Consider the following 22,591-nt stretch of genomic DNA (forward strand, 5'->3'; position numbering starts at 1 on the left):
TTTTTAAAGATAAAATAATAATTGATAAATATGATAATATTATATAAAAGAAGAAAAGAGACAATAAGTAAGTATTATTATACTAGTATACATCTAAGTGGTTGCTTACTTATTGTACTAATATAAAAAGATTTGCACTGTTTGGATGAAGAGAATAGGAGTGAAAGAAAGTTAAGAAAAGAAAATTTTTCTTTTGTTTGAATTTAATAGAAAGGAAGAGAAAAAAAAAATCTGGTTGTAAATATCACTTTTTCTTTCCAAAAGTAGAGAGAAAGGAGGAGAAAAGATCTCTTTTTATATTTTAATATTCCAGATATGTCCCTATATTATTATACTAGTTATCTAAATCTAGATAGATTGTATATGTTACTTTATTTGTATTTTTTATCATAACTTTATTTATTTAAAAGATAAATTTTATGAATACTATAGTTTGTGCTGATTTATTTTCAAGATTAAATATTAGATCAAGGGTATAATGGTAAACATATTATTTTCTCTTCTCTTCTCTTCTCTTCTCAAATTAAACAGAGTAAATTTATTTTTCTCTTCTATATATATCCAAATAAGATGAGAGAACATTATTTTCTCTTATATTCTCTCCTTTTCACTCTTTTTTATTCTCTCCTATTCTTTCCTTTCAAATAGGGTTATACCAAGAATAAGCCAATTCTTATGGAGGATTCTGTATATCATAATGGCCGATTATATATCTTCTTCCAATAGTATACCAAATATTATAGACAAACTTGACTGACCATAGAATCGTATAATAATTTAAAGGTGATTAATAATTCTTCGCTCCCTTTATCTAATCAGGTTACTAAAAATCTAGGTCTCAGTCTGCTACATTGATCTGAATTAATATCCACAATGCTGGTGATGAATATGATGCGAACCTACATCCAAATAAGGCACTAACTGGTCCACAAGATAAACATTTAAATATTTCACAATGTACCAATATTTGAATTTTAACAAGAGGTTCACTAACAAGTTCTGCAAGTTACTTTTAGGGTAGTATTTTGCATCACTTTGAAAAAGAAACAGAAGATATGCCTAGAAATTCAAGAATCTCATCCTATCACGGATTGTCTATCCAAATATATAAAGCGCCCATTGGTAAACATTTCTACGATATGCACACATAAATATATGATCACATTGACACTGGTCTATAGGCCAATATTTATCCCTTATTCTCATATAACTGAGTAATTCAGTCTCAAAAGTACATCCATATGAATTGGAAAGAGTGGACTCATACATAGAAGAAGATATTAGAACTATTTATGCAAGTTGTTAATGTAGCCTGATTGGATAGTGAAAGTAATATGACTGTTTAAAGCATAATAGATATCTATTTACTTCAGTGATGTCAGATTATTCTTCTTGGATCTCACCGTGATATGTATCCATGGCAGCACTACCAGAAGCTTCAGCCTCAACAAGAGAGTCGGAAGCTTTTAGCGCTCTCTTCTCCTCTCCGTCATCAGAGCTAACCACTGACAGCTCATCCCCAGATTGCTGCTGTGAAACAGATGGTTTTGGGCGTCGGATGGCGGCTGCAGCTTCTGGCACAGCAACTGTCGGTGGCTGCGGAGGGACCCATCTGCGCTGGCTCAGTCTTTCATTGGTGCCGGACCTGTAACTGAATTGCCTTATTTCCTCCTCTTCAGTTTCTATTTCATTGATCTTCGCTGTCTTTCCTTTCCAGAAAGCCTCTGAAAGATCATGAGCCTTCCCATTTGGCCGAAATAAAGGGCCATAGTTCTCTTGATTTTCAGGATTCAAACTTCCATCACTTGACTGTGACTGGGGACCATAGATGGACCTTTGCTGTAACTGCTGAGAAGCTTCCCATGGCTGTTCAATAAGGAGACATCAAATATAGATGAAAAATGTCCGTCATATTGAAGAAAAGAAATCCTTTTCTATAAACTGGCACACACTCGTCCTTTTTCTTGTAATACAGAAGATAGGAATTAAAACTTAAAATATGGTGTCAAATCACATAACGACATGGAAAGTAAGAAGCTATATAAGAAACATTAGTGTCACTCTGGAATCTGGAATATGAAAATTTTGTTAGAGAATGGGAAATTTAGAAGATGAAAGCTCATTCACCCTAAATGGCAGATAAGTAACTCTTACAATGGAAGAGGAAGGCATATAAAGTTGTCAAGGAGGAAAATTTAGCGGACAGAACTGGAAAAGAAGCCATATACCTTGATTCCAGGAGGCTTCTCCCCTCTTTGTCCCATACCCATGATCTGCAAATTACAGAAGTGCTATAAGGCAATTTCAGTCTCTAATCAACAGGTAAGGCTAGCACTTCATGTTCTAACATGAATATCATTTGGACATGTAGCTTAAGTACAATGTGTCCATAGCTAAGGGTTATACATGGCCTACAACTTAGACAACTGCTGGTCCATTCAATACAACGGTCTAATAATAAGAGATGTGGTGATTTACTTTTGCAACTTTTGAAGTCAAAAGTTCAACTTTGAACCATTTCCTGTATTCAAAGTTGATTTACCTGCAATTCACATATTCTGGTTAACTATTTATAATTTACATGCCAAAGAAATAAATGTCTTCAATGGATTGAATGAAGTTTGGAGATTGTGAAATAATATTGTATCCATAATTGCTATTACCCAAAGAAAGCAGACTCAGCATCTTACCTAACTTGAAGTTACCTATGCCTGCTAAAACAAATAAAAAATCATTTCTGAAAAAGAAACAGAAGTGATGCATATATACATAAGTTCTGACCCAATTTGGAATACTAGCCAAATGATAAGAAAATATATACAGTTCAAGAAACTCATATATAGAGATAATATTGGGCAACTGGAGCCCCATTCTCAGGAACTAGGGATGCATATGATGGACATCCAACTACCGAACTAACAAGAGGCAAACAGCATAAGACATTGCAGTCTAAACTAGATGAATTAACAACCTTCCACGCAATTGTGATACTGCGTAGGGATGCCAAACTTAACCTAAACTAACATAATCTCAACTCAATCTATTTGTCAGATCAAGATCATATCATAAATAATTGACCTGCTAGTAGGCTAGGTTTGGGTTGAAAACTTGAGCAGCATATCTTTAGGGTACTCAACCTAAACTAGCTATGCCTAAAGACCCAACTTAAATTTACTTTGAGACAGACCTCTCTAATTTATGAGAACTAACAGAACCTGTGTATCACCCAAACCCAACCCATTGTTAAAAAAATAATAAAGAAAAGTGCGACAAGCCCAATTCAGGGTAAAATGAGCTAGTCGAGTTTTAGTTCACTCATGTGTTACCTTGATAGTAGAGGTTAATTCAAGTTAAACTGGCTTAGTTCACTCATGTAAGTTCCTTCCCCTTCTTTTTCATCAGAATGAAGGGTTACTGAAACTCTGAAAGCAATCATTATGATTTTGGATGTGTGAATATATATATTCCCTTGATAGAGGTTTATATATAGACTTCACTGTTTACAGTACATGAAAAGCAGTAGTAAGGAAGGTGAATATGAATATGAAGGTCAAACTTGCAAAATCATATATGCAAGAAGAGAACCTTACAAAAATGGCATTTTACAAGCTCTAGCGGTTAGCTTGCTAAAGAAAGTAATCAAGTCAACCACAAAAAAAAACTAAAGATGGAAATCTTGGACTGATGTTCTAAACTATACAATTATCAGATTGCAAATTCAATGTCGATACCAGATAAGAGAGATTAGCATCTGATTTGTTTACCTGTGGATTTGCCAATGAATTGCTATAAGGACCTATAGAAAAGCAGAAAGAACAGTAATCAGTAGATGGATCTCAATGTTGTGTTAGCAATCAGAATCTTGACTTTAGATAAACTTTCAATAATAAGACATTACTATATGACATTATGACTCACTAAGACAGGGAGACTGGAACCACATACTAATTTGCTAACAGAGAAACTATAAAGACTAACTGTATAAGCAAAATCTATCAGAAATACATGCATCTAAGATCAGGAGTAAAATGATTTCGAGCATAAATTGACATGCACCCACATTTATTGAAATTGGAATTCAAGTAGGTATAACTTTATTGCAGTATACAGTTTCTTGTCTTGGTCTAGTTTTTTGCAAATAAAAACATGGAAAGCTACATGCACATGCTGGTTCGTATACACCCGAGTATCTTGCTAGCTAGATAATGACCAGAATAATGGCACAAATTTCAGCAGGATTGTTGAATCGTCTCAGCTTTTTCCAACACTACAAAGGTAACACCCATCAAACACAGAAGATGAGGCTCAAAACAAAGGTTGTAAACCTGTTTTATTTATGTTAAAAGGGTTGTCAGGTTTGTTTCAACATTCAGAGAGTTCAGTAAGAGAGGAGATCTTGTAACCTTACGTGAACTGCAAAACTGGCAAATATGTGGATACTGAAATTTGCAACAATTATTAATAAATCGACTCCCTGAAGCTTAAACTGCATTCTCGCTGAGACAAGATTCCATGACCAGTCAACTGCATGAAAGGACTGCTGCTTTTTGAAGGAGTATTTCAACTAGTAAGTGTCAACACACTTTAGAAAGACTTATTTTGTGAAGATTGGCTACCTTTTTGGCACAAGGCACTGACAACAAAGTTCTAGGGTCTTTTCAAGTTAACTTGCATAGCAAGCTGCTTTTCACTAATGTTCTAAGTATCAAAATTGAGATCGAGATTGGCCATCCTTAAAAAACAATATGTATTGGCAGTATCGATTGTCCATATCGACCTGTATTTTAAAATACAATTAAAAGTCTAAATATTTTAGAAAAAATAATAATAATATATAAATATGAATTTTTCATATATAAATTTCAAAACTAAAATGTACATATTATTTTCTCAATTTTTATCTCTCCCCCTTTCTACTATCATTCACACTCTCTCCTCCCACACAAATAAAGAAAATTCTTACTTTCTCTCCCACTAATTCTCTCTCTTATCAAACTCTCTCCTTTGTTAAACTTTCTCCTACTAACTCTCTCTTATCAAACTCTCTCACTAATTCTTTTTTATCAAACTCTCTCCCCCGCTAACTCTCTCTCCTCATCCTCATCCTCTCCATATGCCTCACCGATTACCACCTCTCTCTCTCTCTCTTCCAATATAATCTTTTTATTTCTTGTTTTTCTTTCCTCCACATCTCTCTTCTCTTCCCCTCTCTCTTCTTCCCTCTCCCTCTTACTGCCACAACCCAACTCTCTCTCTTCCTCCCTCTTTTCTCTTTTCCTCCCTCTCTTACCCTCTCTTTTGCTCCCTCTCTTTCTCTCTTATCCATGTCTCGGGTATCGGCCAATCCGGCCAAAAATCTGGATTAGGATCAGCTGAAACTACGAACCATATTTTTCACATTTATCACTGAGAGAAATAAATACTAATTAGTTGATTCTTTTGATCAAAAGGGGATGCTACTTAACCACTTGACTTTAAAGCATAATTGAACAACCAACAATGCATAAAATCCCTTAACATACCCTTTCATGTATGAGCATTATATATCACATGTGAACAAATGATAGATAACAGGATGTGCAACCCCTCTTTACAAAACCAAAACAGATAATAGAAATAGGGAATAAAAGTGGGTTGGTGAGGTTGGAACTTATGACCTCCAAGAAATTTGGCTCTAGTACTATGTCAGAAATTAATTGACCTCCAACAATGTTATCATGTCTTAACAAGGGGAGGATAAAAGAAAACAAAGTTCAAGCAACCTAAAACAACTACGTATATCTTTAGCTCAGGGAAACAGCCAGTGAAGATTTTGTAAATGTCATCAACCCTTCATCGTTCTACTACACTGTTTAAATAGCAATAGCCATACTGTTACACTACTTAAATAAAAACAACTTATAAAGGATTTTATACTCGCCATTAAGATTCACAATACAAAAGTCTAACCAAGTTTACAGATCTATGTAATGTGTGAAGACACCAGTGATTAGGATAAAAATCATCTAAGAAGAGGAGAAAGGTAATATGCATTTGATAACTAACCATTCCTTGTGGACTGAATGTGCTCTTCTGTCATCCTGTCTTGCTGGTAAGTATCCTCTCTTCTCCTCTCCAACTTACGTATAGTGTCAGTCATGGATTTCATCTCCTTCACTTGCACATCTAGGGCTTCCATGAAAGCCTCAAAGTACTTTCTCTCTAATAATAAGATGATGCTTTTGATTAGGATGACAAAAGTGAGGGACAAGAATAGCATGAAAAACTCAAAAGGACAAATTTTATGGAGCATTAATGGACCTTCATTCTTGGCACTTAACAACTCCTGGCTTGCGTTAGCAACAACAGCAGCAGCTGAGGCAGCTGCCTTTGCAGCTTCTGCTGCTTCCTCAGCAAGTCTGGAATTTGGTTCTTCTTCCTTGTCAGATTCTTTACCTTCAGATACAACTTTAAGAATCCAACCTTTCAGCCTAGGAACAACCACATTCTGTACAGTAGACGTGTAGGTAGGATTATATATGTATATTCAACTAAATGTTTTGACAATATAAGTCGGTAATATTAACAATCAGCAATAAAAGAATTATTTCACATATGCAAAGTTGATGAAGAGTGGAGAAAGCATCAAAAGGTACCTTGAAAAGAACAGCAGTACCAGCACCAGAAGCAGCAAGCAACCCTACAGCAGTAAGTGCATGATACCAGTGAAACCTTGACTGCGCTGTGCTTGGAACCATTGGAACACCACTAACAGGACCAATTCCTGACAGTGGTGCTTGCACTGAGCTTTGAGGCTGCAGGACAGAAGATGGTTTTGGCTCGGTGGCTGATGATGTCAAAACAAAATAACCATCAAAGATAAAACTAGAGAATAGAAATATCAGTTTCCAATATAAGTTCTTTCCAAATGTTTGCCGTTATAACTTTTCACTTTCATTAGCAACTATGAGCATAAGAAAGAGATATTAAATTGGTGATCACTCCAAACCACGTAATATCTGTTGCAACTTACCTTTAAATAGGGACAAACTTGCAACATGCCAATTGTGGGGGGCGTTAAAAACCTCCTAAGAGATTGTTTTTCCTCGGGTCCCTTTCTTCTACGAACTTTTAGAAATATTTTTCCATTAACTACTCTCTCTCTTTCTCTCAATCTTCTTTTTGAGATTTAAGCACACCATTTTTAGTCAATCGAGGACGGCGAGGAGAAACAGTTCATAGCCAATTCGATGCATCAGTCTACCACTTGGAAGTTGGATCACAAGGACTCGCCTGGGTTGAATCTTGGAGATATACCAGCAGTCGATCCTACATGAGAGGATGTCTAATACATTTAGGAGAGTGCAACACACACCTCACAAGCCAGGATACTATAATCCTAATTTTAATATCTCTTTATTGTTTAATATACGTGATTGTTGCATATTTTTCTGTATTAGAATTAGATTAGTTTAAATATGATATTCATTAGATAACTAATATAGTAATTAATGATTTTAATTGACTATTATACCTTGTAAACTATAATAGTTTAAATAGCAACCAGATAGTTAAATCTGCATAGCTCCTAAATTTGTTATGTCAGAGTTCATTCAATAAAAGTGGATTTATTTGTGAATGACGGATTTAAACACCAGCACAAGGATATATTACCTTGATTTGCAACAGCAGCTTCAACCTTTGTCACATCTGATACTGGATCCTTGAGACATGAAAAATTACTTGCATTTACTAGCAGGAAAAAACTTATAAAAGTTGCATTCCCACTTCCACAAATAACAAGAAATCTTCAAATTATAGCATCTGCTGAAAAACCAAACAAAATTCTTAACTGTTGAAAAACCAAAATAAATTCTTACAGGTACACGGCGGAATGCTTCATCAATTTCCTCCTTTGTCAGACCTTTCTTTTCCAGAAAAGAGCGCCTATAAATGATTGGGGAACCCCTTACTCTTGGATGTGATAGAAAATTGACAGCATTCTGTACTTGGTCCTCCCTCAGTGGCTCAGGGCTTTCAAATTTAAATTGTTCTGCAGATTCATTGGCAGCATCTCCATTGAAACCTTTTTTATCCCCTTCAGATTGTTTCGACAACTCAGCCACTGTTATCATTACAAGCAATGAGAAAATGTTGTAAGTTTGGCTAACCCTTCAAAGGATAGGAGGGGAAAGATGAATAAATTGCATGCTCTTCACAAATTATAACACAAAGTTCCTATATTAATTATTAAGTACCAGCCTACTCTGTACAGGTGCATGGTCAATATGGTGTCACACGAGTAGCATCGTCAAGAGCAACCATTGTTATCTCAATCATCACAGGGAATGCCGAGTATATCCCTTGCCCTTTTGGGTATTGAACTTAATAAAGAAGAATTAAGAGAAAACAGTGGGAGATCATCAAACTCGAGCTTAATAGTTGGTATATCTACTCCATGTGGGTTGCTCTTGTAATTTTGTTAACATTTCAGCTATAAATAAAAGGCTAGGGTATTCACAATTTTTGAGAAGTGTTGGAATATAATCTATAAATAACACCATACTTAACAGCTTAAACTTTTAGAGCTATTGGTGAGTTAACATATTATCAAAGCAGAAGTCCTTAGTTTGAATCCTTATCTAGCCTACAATGTCAATTAAATTAAAAAAATATTAATTCCACTTAGAACCCTTAAACTATTACCATTTTCTACATACAACTCTTGATTTTTTTTTAATCAACATAGACCCTCTGAACAAAATTCTTTGTTCAGCAAGTACATGTAGTTACTTTTCTTCTTAGCTCAGGGGTCTATGTGGATTGAAATTTTTTTTTTCAAATGGTGTATGTGAAAAAACGGTAATAGTTTGGGTGGTCTATATGAAATTATCCCTAGAAAACCCCACTTATTTAAATCAAGTTCACTTCTTAGGCCTACCAAAAATGTCTCAAGCCCTATAAGTGGGAGTGTTAGAAACTTATAATTTATCAAAATCATTGTTCTTTAACCACTTAAGGTTTTAGAGCAATTTGTGAGCTAATAGTGACAAAGTAAGAATTCTTTAAATTGGAGTCTACTTGGTGTAGTATCCAAGTAAATCTACTCCACATGAGTAGATCTTAATTTCTTAACCCTAATTATACCATTTTTTAGTTGAAATTTCGGCTAATTGTTGTCTCCAATCTTTTGTGTATATATATATCATGGAGTGATGTAATGACCGATCCCGATTTATATTGCCAAAATAGATCAGTTGATATGGCCGATCCTCAACCCGAATCATCCGAAATGAAAAGCCGATACATCGATATCGATATAGTCGATACATATTATTTTCAAGCTCTGAAGCACCGACACCTCTCCTAGGAAGAGGTGTCCGTGTCGGACACGGACACGCGTCGGACACACATGGGACACGTGTCCAGAGTTTCCTAAAAAAAAAAACAAAAAGAAAATCGGACACTGTCGGGACACTGGCGGGGACACGGGCGGTATTTTAGATATTGTTTAACGGGTCGGGTCGGGTTCGATCGAATGTTATTAACCCAGATCCAAACCCGATAATAAAACCTTACCTTCACTGTTGAGCGATGGAATCGTTCGATTCGATCGAAGCCCTAAAACCCTCGAGCAGCTGCCGAGCGATGATCCGAGGCGCGACGGGCAGCTGAGCGAGTGAGACGGCCGACGGAGCGAGTGCGACGGCCGACGGAGCGAGTGCGGCGAGCTGAGCACGGTGAGGACGCAGGTTCTTCTCTCTCCCTGTCTCTCTCTCTCTCTCTCTCTCTCTCCGTCTCTTCCTCCCTCCCTCCCTCCCTCCATGCCCTCCCTGTCTCTGTCTCTCTCTCCCTGTATCTTCCTCCCTCCCTCTCTCTCTCTCACATTCTGTCTCTTCCTCCCTCCCTCTCTCTCTCTCTCTCACATTCTCTGTCTCTTCCTCCCTCCCTCCCTCCCTCTCTCTCTCTCTCGCTGTCTCACTCTCTCGCTGTCTCTTCCTCCCTCTCTCCTTTTCTCTCACTATCTCTCTCTCTCTCTCTCTCTCGGTGTTTCACTCTCTCGCTGTCTCTCTCTTTCTGTCTCTCCCTCCCTGCCCTCCCTGTCTCTGTCTCTCTCCCTGTATCTTCCTCCCTCTCTCCCTCTCTCATTCTCTGTCTCTCTCTCTCTCTCTGTCTCTCTCTCTCTCGCCGTCTCACTCTCTCTCTGTCTCTCTCTGTCTCTTCCTCCTCTCCCAATCTCTCATTCTCGCTCTCTCTCGCTGTCTCACTCTCACGTGTCTCTGTCTCTCTCTCTCTATCTCTTCCTCCCTCCCTCCCTCTCTCTCATTATCTCTCTCTGTCTCTATCTCTTCCTCTCTCTCTTTCTCTCATTCTCTCTCTGTCTCACTGTCTCTCTCTCTCTCATTCTCTCTCGCTGTCTCTGTTATTAAATTGTTAAATTATATTAAAGCTTCTTTAATCTCTGTCTGTTAAATTATTAATCTGCTAATACATATCTCTTTACTAATGTAGTTTTATTGCGGTTGAAGAAAAATGAATACTGAAAATAATCCTGATTCTAGTCAAAATACTGTATCTTCTATGGATGATAATGCTCCCTTGTGGAGATATGTTACTAAGATAGAGAAATTGGGAGAAGGTGGAGGAAATCATAATTTTAGATGCAATTATTATCAACAAGTCTACAAGGGATCATATTATAGAGTAAAGGCTCATTTGCTGAAAATTAGTGGGCATGGAATTAGAGGTTATCCAAAAGTGAGTAGTGAACATGTTATAGAAATGAAAAGGGTTGTTGATGTTGCCGAGATGAGAATTAAAAATTCGATGCCTAAATAAATTCCTTTGCCAAAATTTGGACAAGCGGCATCTTCTAGTAGCTCAGTTGGAGGTGTAGGTTTTGATATGGGAGGGACATCAAGAAAAGAAAGAGCAACAGGAATGACACCTATTGAGAAGTCATTTAATTATGGTGCTCGCAATCAATTATATTGTGAGATTGCAAGAATGTTTTATTCAGCTGGGTTGCCTTTTCATCTGGCAAGAAACCCTCACTATGTTAGAGCCTTTCAATTTGCAGCAAATAATAATATTTCTGGATTTGTGCTCCCTGGCTACAATATGTTGAGAACTACACTACTTCAACAAGAGAGAGCAAATATTGAAATATTGCTAAACCCTATTAGAAGCACATGGGGAGAAAAAGAGGTGAGTATTGTATATGATGGTTGGACTGATGCACAGAGGAGACCGCTTATAAATTTTTTAGCGGTGACTGAGAGTGGGCCTATGTTCTTGAGAGCTGTGAATTGTGAAGGAGAATATAAAGACAAATTTTTTATCTCTAATTTGATCATTAAAATCATTGAAGAGGTTGGACCTCATAATGTAATCCAAGTGGTTACAGATAATGCACCTATTTGTAAGGCAGCAGGGATACTTCTTGAAGCAAGGTTTTCTCACATTTTTTGGACTCCATGTGTAATTCACACTCTCAACCTAGCTTTGAAGAACATATGTGCAGCAAAAAACACCGAGGCAAATGAGATTGTGTTTGATGAGTGTAGCTGGATTTCAGTAATTGCAGGGGATGTAATGTGCATAAAAAATTTCATCATGCAGCATTCAATGAGGTTGGCTATTTTTAATGAATTTGTCAACTTAAAATTGCTTGCTATTGCGGAGACTCGCTTTGCTTCGGTGATTATAATGTTGAAAAGATTTAGAAAGATCAAGAAGGGTCTTCAATCAATGGTAATCAGTGATAAATGGAGTTCTTATAGGGAAGATGATATTGGCAAAGCAAAGTTTGTCAAAGATAAAGTCCTTGATGATATTTGGTGGGATAAAATTGAATATATACTTCCTTTCACAGAGCCTATATACAGTATGCTACAGGTTGCAGACACAGATAAACCATGCTTACATTTGATATATGAAATGTGGGATACAATGATTGAAAAGGTGAAGACAATCATATTTATGTATGAAAACAAGAAAGAAGGCGATGAATCTATTTTTTATTCAGTGGTGCAGAAGATCCTAGTGGATAGATAGGATAAAAGCAATACACCATTACATTGCTTAGCACATTCTTTGAATCCAAGGTTAATTTAATTTCTATCTTATGATTAAAAGTTTTATTGTTCTTTCATTGCTATTGTTTACTAATTATATGATTATGTTAATAGGTATTATAGCTCATCATGGATTCAAGAGGATCCAAATCGTGTACCACCGCATAAGGATTTGGAAATTTCTAATATGAGAAACAAATGCTTAAAAAGGTTATTTCCAAATGCAGAAGAACGAAAAATGGCATACCAAGAGTATACTAGTTTCTCCACATCAACCAAAAGTTTTACTGAGTATGATTCAATAGCAGATAAAAATAAGTTTGATCCAAACATGTGGTGGGTTGCTCATGGTGCTTCTGCTCCTATTCTTCAGAATTTAGCACTTAGGTTACTTGGGCAACCTTGCTCTTCTTCAGGTTGTGAGAGGAACTGAAGCACTTATTCTTTCATCCATTCATTGAAAAGGAACAAGATAACTCCACAAAGAGCTGAAGATTTAGTATATGTGCATACTAATCTTCGCCTTCTATCAAGGAGGTCTCCAGATTATTTAAGAGAGGAGACCAAGATGTGGGATGTTGGAGGAGATTCTTATGATTCCTTTAATGGTGCAGGAATGTTGGAGTTTGCTGATCTCTCAATTGATGAACCGGATTTAGAGACTATAATGTTTGTTGATGAAGGCAATGAGGCAGTTGAAGATGAATGATCTACCTTATGTTGCTATTTTGTAATGATTATTAGTTTTTAAACTTTTGTGGAACTCAGTTACTTAGACAGTAGGACATGTTTTGTTGATGAAGGCAATGAGGCATTTGATTGTCTTTCAATTTTGTTATTATCTTTAAATTAGTTCTTACAGCTTGATGTGTACTTCTTTTTGAATGATACTTCTTAGTTCTTATAGCTTGATTTATGTATAACGCTATTAGATTGCAAATTTTTATTTTAGATGTATCAATTTTTTATTTTATTTATTTATTTATTTATTTATTTCGCCATGTCCTATGCCGTGTCCGTGTCCTATATTTTCAAAATTTGCCGTGTCGCCGTGTCCATATCGTGTCGTGTCCGTGTCCCGTGTCCGTGCTTCATTGCTTGAATCCAATCCCGATACCAAAATCAATACTTTTATATATATATATATATTTCTGTGTGTGTGTGTGATCACAAAAGTAATTTATCTATATTCTGGTCAATTGAATACTGATAGGAATGATTAACTGTTACATGCTTCACTAGTTTTCTTTGAGGATTAGTATGTAGACTCCACAGTTTTCATATTAGATATTAAACAGTATGTCCTTGGGATTATGCTTCATGAGGCTCATACACATGGAGATGACAGAGATCCCCATAAATCAAAATTTCAAAAGATACACAGCCTAAGTTGCAAATGAGTGAATGACAAGGTGGTGGTCTCCTTATAGTGTAAACTGAACATACATCTACTAACAAGTATTGTCTTCTGCCATGAACTGAACTTTCTACAAACTAATTTCTCGTGACTTTGTGAACACTAGACATTTAGGACGTTATCTAACTTATTCCAAGAGCCTCGTCAATCTAGGTCACGCTCTACAGACAAGACACATACCGATAGAAAAGGATGGCAGAATAAACCTTGAAGGAAGGAAAGAACATAATAGGTAGCAAACATAAAGATTCTCTACTGCACCAGAAAAAGTGGGCACAAACTTCGAAATCCTACTATCTTTACAATACAAACCCAACAATCTACAAACGTTTCTATAAGTTTCTACATGCCCTTGGATTACTAATTACCATAATATCAATCTGAGAATGTTTAATAAATGACCTTGGATTACGTAGCAACATCCTTTCTTACATAATATTAGATGCGTGCAAGATCAAACATATATTATAAGTTGGCTTTGACTAGAAAATCGACATACTTGCCTGAACGTGTGTTATTACTTACAAACTATATAAGTAAACCTTAAAGATTATCATGGCATTCCATGCAGTCTTGCTAGCACATAATTTTCTCAAACAAGTATTGAGGATGGTTAAAAAATAGCCTTTAGAAAACCCTCTCCAAGGCTATGGATGAAAAATCACTATTATTAATTTACTAACTGCTCTAAAATCTTAAGTTGTTATAGAACAATAATTTTATATTTTATATTCTACCACTCTCCCTCATTTTTGGATTTAAGACATTTTGATAAACTCAAGAAGTGGACTGTACTCAAATAGATAGAGGTTTTATATTTTAAACAAGAAAAAGATCTAATAAGATTCGAACCTAAAACCCTGACTCTAGTACCATCTTAATTCGTAAACTATTCTAAAAGCTTAAGTTGTTAGAGAATGATAGTTTTAATATTTTATATTTTAATAGCTATGGACTCTTGCTTTGCTTGGACAGTAAAATAGTTCTTCCATAGCCCCCTCTTGCACCATTGATTTGAATGGATACACTAAAATGAAGTAAAATTAGGACTCAAGAAGCTAACCGCAGATAAAACAACTACTATAACAACAACCATAACAACATAAACACCTTTAGTTTGGGTCTGCCCTGGATTCTTTTCTTCTATTCATCTTCATTCGTTATAAGGATTTGTGTTAAATCAAGAGCTGATTGATAGAAGTGTTCATTGTTATTGTTATCTGTGTTCAAGTAGTTTTACTAAAATTACTATTACATTTCTTGTTGTAATGCAGGCTCATACAAAATAGTAGTAGTAAATGAATTGAAATAATTCAATAAAAATTGTTCATAATATTGACCTTAGAAAAGAAGACCCCAGCTTTCAATCCCTGGACTACTGTAGAAGGCTTTACATCCCTGTCCTACCAACAGTCGATGGATTTGTAATGATCAGAGAAGAACCTATGCATACCAACATGTACATGGGCTGTGCAAGGGGTGGTTACTGATGGCACACTTTGTGCCACAGATTATAAATTTTATCTCATTTACAGAGATTCTGAATCGACAACTAGGATTTTTCAAGTTCCTGAAAATAATACCAACAATCATGAGAAGCGGAAACAAAGACAAGTGCTTAAAAGTTGGCATCTTATAAACAACTCCAAAACACTTTCCGAAAAGTTGGTCCTCAAAGCATTTAATATAGAATGTACTGTCCAACAACCATCAATTGGAGCACACATGATCAATGCTTACTCGTTTCGAAGCAGTACCCAAGTATCCAACCGATCAATGTCTGGAAAACACGGATAGTTCCATACTCTCACCATATCTTATCAGATACCGTATCAAATACAATATGCATTGGATACTCTCAGATGCCTATCAGATACTTCCTTAAAGTATATGAATTTTGAAAATGATATTAACGATGAGGAAACTTCTTAGATACTTTTTGAATACTTTCGATATTCCTATCAATTTGAGTCAAATCGAAAGTGACTATTATCTTTCATTTCTTATCGGAACTAGAAAGTTTCTCTTTGTGAAAAAGATTGAATTCACTTATTTATATTATTAACTATATTAGGAAGTCATGTTACAATGGACAATTTCTTTTGATTTATAGATTGAATTCACTTACTTATTTTATGAACACTTGCTTATCTTATGAACTACGTAATCTAGTAGTTCTTTGTTATGAATGGTAGCTCTTCTAATGAATAAATTGGAGGTCTCCTTATATAAATTATGCAACAATAATATATAATTCCTCATTTAAGAAAATGAAAGCATACAAGTTCACTATAGTGTGTGTGTAAGCTATGTATCCTTGGCGTATAGTATCCTTATTTTTCAAGATTTGTCATACCGACATATTTGCATCATATCATATCCGTCTTTACCACACTTCATAAATGATTTTCCTTTAATAGGTCCATTCAGTACACCCTATTTCAAAACCCTAAATCCATGTAATTAAATTGATTCATATTCTAGTTTTCTCCCTATCCAATTTTTCGATCCATGATGTTATGAGATTTCAATTGATTTTAGTTGAACTTGAATGGATTTTGGTAAGTATACTAAAATTCAATGACTGGAGGTAAAATTTGGGTGGAATTCATTCTCCACTTAAGTTAACTTCCAAAAAGCTCAAAGCTAACCCTTATTTGTTGATGGCCAAAGCATGAAATAGGAAAATGCATCAAATAGAATGAATTCCTATTTCCTTTCAAACAACAAAGATTGGAAAGATTTCGTTTCAATTTCTTTATTTTATGTACAAAGAATTTTTTTTTCCAAATGAAATCAACTGAATTCTACGTAATCAAATGAAATCCTTATCAAAATTGGCGTCAAACACAGTAAGCTGCTAGTGGAAGGCAACTTTACACGAATATGAACTATACCCCTCATTCCGGGCAAGAGATATTGTAATGAGCCTAAGACATGGATTTGTTCTACATGGGGATGGAACTTCTATATTAAATTGGCGAATAGGGCTGACAAGGCTGGAACAGAGAACCTCCTTCTTTGATAATATGTCAACTCTTCATCTTCTCTAAAAGCTTAAGATCTTTGAAGTTAACAAAGTTGGGCTGCTGGGAAGATTTCTTCTTCCAGTAAGCCAAAAAAAAACATCTTTGGCTAATTAATACTCATGCTATTTGAACTCCTGGAATCTGTTCCACGCTTATTTCATGTTTCCGGTATACAATTATATACTTTCTCCTACCCATCAAACAACAACAACAACAACAACAAGAGACAAACACCTCCACGAACTTAGGACCTCAGAGGCAATAAAACAAACACAACGCATATGTATACCAAAAACAACCACAGAGGATCAAACAAGAGAGATAAACATTGGATTTTCCTGAAAGCCGTCATAATTCAACTAAAAAGAGCATAATCAAAATAGAAAGATTGGCCGTTAGAGATTAGGGAGAAGAGATTATCACCTGGGTTTTGGGGATTCTGGCTCGCAGGAGACGCAGATTGGGTTGCCATGACCGCAACTCCCACCCCGCGCTGTTTGAGAGACTTTCTCGGGCCGAGGGAGAGTGACTGCTACGACTCAAGAAGCCACCGGAGTAGTAGCACTAGGAGACGAGGAAACTTTGGATAAATTCCTGACACTTATCCAAGCAAATACACGGACACCGCACTAAAACCTACTGAATTATTTCTGTTGCGAAATTACGGGCATTATATAAAAGTATTATTTATGACTAGAATATTCACTCTAAATCTTCGAGGTTAAATTCTCTGTTGGAAAATCATAATCAAATACAGAATTTTAATGTCATATATTTAATTATTAAACTTCACATAGGGGAGTGAATAAAAATTGGCTTAAAGTGGCAATTGAGTCTCAAGAGGTGCAACCTTTCATACGAAATAAAAATTATATTATTTATATGAAAGGATGTACCCTAATATCACCCCAAGCCATAACATACGGGTCATGTGTGCTCCAGTATTTTTTTTTTCTTCGTTGATGTTACAGCTTCTACATTTAAGAGAGACTACTGCATATTTTCGATTTGATAAGGCACCCATTTTACAGCTCTTTCGTATGTAAGGTAGTTGTTGTATTTTAGGAGACCAATGTCCATTATTTTAGAAGTGACCGATAGAAGGCGGATTGGTCTTAAGGAGATAGTATTTAACACTAGACTCTTTTATAAAAAGTATTTAATTTATTTACTTATTTTAGATTGATTATTTTGTGACTTTTGGAATGATACTGTTACCGCCAACACTCTGAAATATAACTTAACTAATATTAATCATACCCATAATAAATCTTAACTATCAATCAATCGCGATGAATCCGACAATTTCTTTTGCTTGATCAAATCTTACGATTCTTGTGTGTTTCTTTTGTATGCGATAGGATCCATAATAATTAAGCACTGAATGCCCCTAAAAAAACTTTACTTCGATTTAATCTTTCTCCATTGAACTTCAATAACGGAGCAGAGAGAAAAAAAATTAAGAAAAAGGAAGATGGGAATAAAGGATAACAAATAAACCATTAAGACACTTTTAGAGCAATCTGCACCATAAACCAATATAATTTATATCGTTGCATCCTTCTTCTTTTTTTTTGATAAAGATCCAAAGATCTATTCATTTAGATAAGGAAAGGTTACAATAGAAGTCACAAGGTGTGTTCAACCACACCTTGCTAACCCGATTTGCCAGGGCAAACCTAGCTAAATTATATGGGCCACAAAGTTGTTTTTTTTACTTGTGTAGCATATTTGTATTGATGGGAACTCCTTCATTCGTTCCAAGCATTCATTAACTAGCGGAGCCATTTCCCAGGGAATCAACTAATCTCCATGTTCATTGAGTATGTTAACCAACTCTTGGCTATCACTAAACAGCCAGACATTGCTTGCAGGCATCTTAAGGTAGGCTTCCTCAATTAGTAGACACATAGCTAACATCTCACCATGCAAACTATTATAGCAGTTACTGAGGAGAGAAGCTTTGCCCAAGTAGATATCTACCGAGAACTCTAAAATAATCAGTCCTGCACCACCTTCATTTGAGCCCTTTCATGTTGCATCTGTCCATCCCACCAAATCACCATAGTGAATGTCAATCCCGATTTTGTCGAGAGGAGTTAGCGAGACTGAAGAGACCGATGGAAACAAGGTAAGGGGAGGAGAATCCTTTCGAGTGAGTAAGAGCTCAGAGTAGGATAGTATTATGTGCGAACAAGATTTTTCCCCTCCAAAAATTAGATTGTTTCTGGCTCTCCAGATGCTCTAGAGAACATTGAAGCAGAGTGCTAGAGCCTTGTAATCCTTCAAATGATCACAAGTTCTAAATATCCAGTCCTCCAAGTTGATGCCATCTGCATCAAATCTTATACCAAGTCTGCACGAGAACCACACTACTCTGGCAAAGTTAAATTGTAAGAGTAAGTGCTCAATGGACTCCGGCTCAGAGGAGCAAAACGGGCAAGTTGGGTCTATTTCCCTTCTTTTAAGGTGTATAACCGACCTCACTGGTAGGGCACCCACCACCATTTTCCAACAAAAAGTTTGACTCAAGGAATGCAGTATTTGTTCTGCCAAATAAGTTTCTAGGTAACTTTGGCTTGGGTCGAAGATGAGGAGCTTTGCCAGCTCCCATTGGAGAGAGAATAGTAGGCTGATTTAACAGTAAAGTTACCTTTCGTCATTGGTTTCTAGATGAGCGTGTCCTCTTTATCCCTGGAGCTACCATTAGGGTTTATTCTGCTGATAAGAATAGATTCCTCAAGAGTGAAAAGGTCATTGATTAGAGACAGATTCCATTGTCTACCGATAAGAAGATCTTTGACAGTAAGCTCCCAGGGAAAGGCGGGATGAAGCTAACAATCAAGAAGAGGGAGCCAAGGGTCTATCCTGGGGTGGATGGAGTCACCTCTACCAACAATCCATATGACATTTTTCCTAAACTCGACTCTCAGGCTGATGATGGCAGACCAGGACCAAGAATAGCGTTGCACTTTCTTTGCTTCCCAGAATGAGCAGTAGGGGAAGTATTAGGCTTTGAGCGTTTGCGCCCATAGAGTGTTAGGATTAGATAGGAGTCTCCATGTAAGTTTAAGTATGAGGCTTTTGTTGATTAGGTCCAATCTTCTGAAGCCTAAGCCACCTAGCAAAGTAGGGCCGCATAAAAGGTCCCATCTTCTTAGGTGGAAAGTCTTTGAGTCTTTGCCATGCGACCACTAGAAGCTCTTTATTTCAGATGTGATTTCGTTTAAAAGACCTTTTGGGAATAAGGTAGCTGCCATGAAGTAGGTCAGGATGGCCGATATACCATCAATTTTGGTACCGTATACCATCAATTTAGTATCAGAGCTAGGTGAACCTCAGACCTCCACTAATGGTGGAAACAAGAAAGATGACATCAACAAGGAGACTAATGGAGAGCACACCGATAAGGGAAGACTTAACCCACAATAATCCTAACCGTGTGGTAGATTCCTTTAGAGCGACTACGGTAGGACTGAGTCAACCAACGTCTATGGGTGTGAATATAGGTTTGGCAGATGAACTTAGGGTTATGTTCCAAATATTGCTACATAGAGTTGATGCAATACAAAAGGATCACAATGATCTAAAGGAATATGTCATGAACCGATCGGCCTCATCATCTCCTCGATGAAAATCGATACCTCAAGAAGGACCAACGGTGAAACCACACTGATTCGATACCCCACAGGTCCAGGTGCGACATGTTAGTATCAATGATCCCCTCTTATCTATGCGTACACATCATCCTCCACCTCTATTGCAAAACCCAAGACTAGCGGTGGTGGAACTCGAAAGGTGTGTCGCATCGGTGCGCTTCATCGATGAGGAGGATTGGCACTTTGAGGATGAGGTTGATCCATTTGGAGATGGTGATAGACGTGCTCGAGGATTTAAAGAAGGTGATCAATATGCACAAAGGTTCAAACCCGAACCACGGATCTTTCACGAACCCAATAATGCTATTCGTAGGAGAACCACACTCTTAGACTTCCTAAAATTCCAAGGCGATGATCCAATGGATTGGGAGTTTCAAGTTGAACAATACTTTGATTGTCAAAGGACAATGGAGGACGCAAAAGTCCAAATGGCAAGCTTTTACCTCCAAGGAACGGCATTGTATTGGTATAGATCAGTTATTCGTGGTGGAGGATTTACAGGATGGGCTGACTTTTGTAGGAGGATTACACGCAGATTTAGGACAGCGGCATATAAAGATTTTGCTGCCACATAAAGCAAGATGGTTCAGAGGATGACCATATTGGAGTACCAAGCTGAGTTTAAAAGAGTTAGTAGTCGTTGTGAGCCTCCTTGGCCTGAACCGACATTGATAAGCACATTTATTTCAGAGCTGCGAGAGGAGATACAGGCGGATGTTCGTGCTCTTTTTCCAACCACTCTTGAGGAGGCCTTTGAGAAGGCCATGAGGATGGAGCAAAAATATAAGACTCTAAAGATGGCAGCGAAAATCAATTAGGGCAACCGAAATTGGTGGTTTGCACCTAGAACGCCGGCTGAAAATTCTACGGGTTCAAAAACAGCGGCTGTGAGTACTAGACCACAACTATCTTTGAGACCTTCTGATGTTAGAGGAGGCATAAGACCCTCGTTCGGACTCTCACACCTACCTAGGTAGAGGAGCGAAGAGCAAATGGCCTTTGCTTTCAATGTGATGAACGTTTCATCCCTGGTCATCTATGTTCTAAACTGATCAGGAGTGTGATGCTCATTGATGGTCTCAAGGAGAATGATGAGGTTGTTGATGATGGAGAGTGTCAAGAGGAGGACCATGAGGAGGGTGCGGAGGAAGACATTCAAGCTGAAATATCGATGTATGCATATTCGGGTACTTCCGTGCCGAGGATGTTACGGGTAGACGGACTCATTAAAAAGCATTGTGTGCATATCCTCATCAATTTAGGGAGTGCACACAACTTTCTAGACGAGAGGTTAGTGAGGAGATTAGGTTTGGATGCCGAATCGATCACGGGATTTGACATTGCTATTGGAGACGGCATGAAGCTTAAGGCAGAGAGCTTGTGTCGTCGGGTCGGTATACAGGTACAAGGACACGACATCATTATGGACTTGTATCCGTTGGCGTTGCGAGGAGCGGACATTGTCTTAGGCACTCAGTGGTTATAAAGCTTGGGACCCGTCATTTTTTATTTTCGGAGCATGTGGATGAAATTTAAACAAGGAAACAAAAATGTGCGGATTGATGACATTCAATCTTCGCCGATTTCTATGATGCAGCCTATGGTGGGGCTGCCTTATGCATATGATTTGGCTTACTTCTTCAGTTAGAACTAGTAGGAGATGAGCTTCAAACAAGTTCAGCTTCTACCATTGAATTGTACCTGGGGCTGCACCGGCAAACGTGAGGCCATATTGGTATCCATATATGCAAAAATAAGTTATCTCCAAGATGGTAGCTGAGATGTTAGAGCAAGGCCGCGTACAACTAAGTCATAACTCATATTTATCCCCCGTGCTATTGGTGTGAAAAAGGATGGGACATGGCATTTTTGTGTCGATCATCAGGTACTAAATGCTACTACCGTCAAGGACCGGTATCCTATTCCGGTTATAGAGGAGCTACTAGACGAGCTTATAGGGGCGACTATATTCAACAAGCTTGACTTGAGAGCTGTGTATCATCAAATTAGAGTTCACCCGACAGATGTGCACAAAACTGCATTTTGAACTCCTGATGGGCATTACGAGTTTCGAGTGATGCCTTTTGGTCTTAGCAATGCTCCAGCTACCTTTCAAGGCCTCATATATGATATATTTCGGCTTCTCTTGCAAAGGTATGTCTTGGTATTTTTTAACGATATTTTTGTGTATAGTGAGATTAAATTGAAGCATTAACGACATTTGGAGGACGTGTTGAATTTGTTGAAACAAAACCAATTGATATCAAAAAGTCCAAGTGCTTATGGGGAGTACCACAAGTAGAGTATTTGTAACGCCCCCGCCCGGCACGGGCACGTGCATGCCCACCCGCGGCGCACGCGACAGGTCGGGCGGGGCCTATCACACACAGATACACTCCTATACACATGTAATCATGACATTATCAAATA

General features: G+C 37.3%; 1 protein-coding gene and 1 pseudogene across 1 annotated transcript; one reads left to right on the top strand and one right to left on the bottom strand.

Annotated features, from left to right (window-relative positions):
• Positions 1-1,140: 1,140 nt before the first annotated feature.
• On the bottom strand, positions 1,141-17,117 carry LOC140777825 (peroxisomal membrane protein PEX14-like). The gene is made up of 9 exons (XM_073122206.1): positions 16,926-17,117; positions 7,860-8,104; positions 7,654-7,702; positions 6,636-6,826; positions 6,301-6,487; positions 6,046-6,201; positions 3,765-3,796; positions 2,229-2,273; positions 1,141-1,866 (listed from the first exon to the last, which is right to left on the bottom strand). Exons 1-9 carry the CDS (start codon positions 16,972-16,974, stop codon positions 1,384-1,386), a joined length of 1,437 nt encoding a protein of 478 aa, XP_072978307.1. The 5' UTR covers positions 16,975-17,117; the 3' UTR covers positions 1,141-1,383.
• Positions 10,405-12,854, top strand: LOC140779364 (uncharacterized; annotated as a pseudogene).
• Positions 17,118-22,591: the final 5,474 nt, after the last annotated feature.

Source organism: Typha angustifolia, chromosome 15, assembly GCF_048772165.1.
Source record: "Typha angustifolia cultivar Huaian chromosome 15, ASM4877216v1, whole genome shotgun sequence".
Classification (NCBI taxonomy): Eukaryota; Viridiplantae; Streptophyta; class Magnoliopsida; order Poales; family Typhaceae; genus Typha; species Typha angustifolia.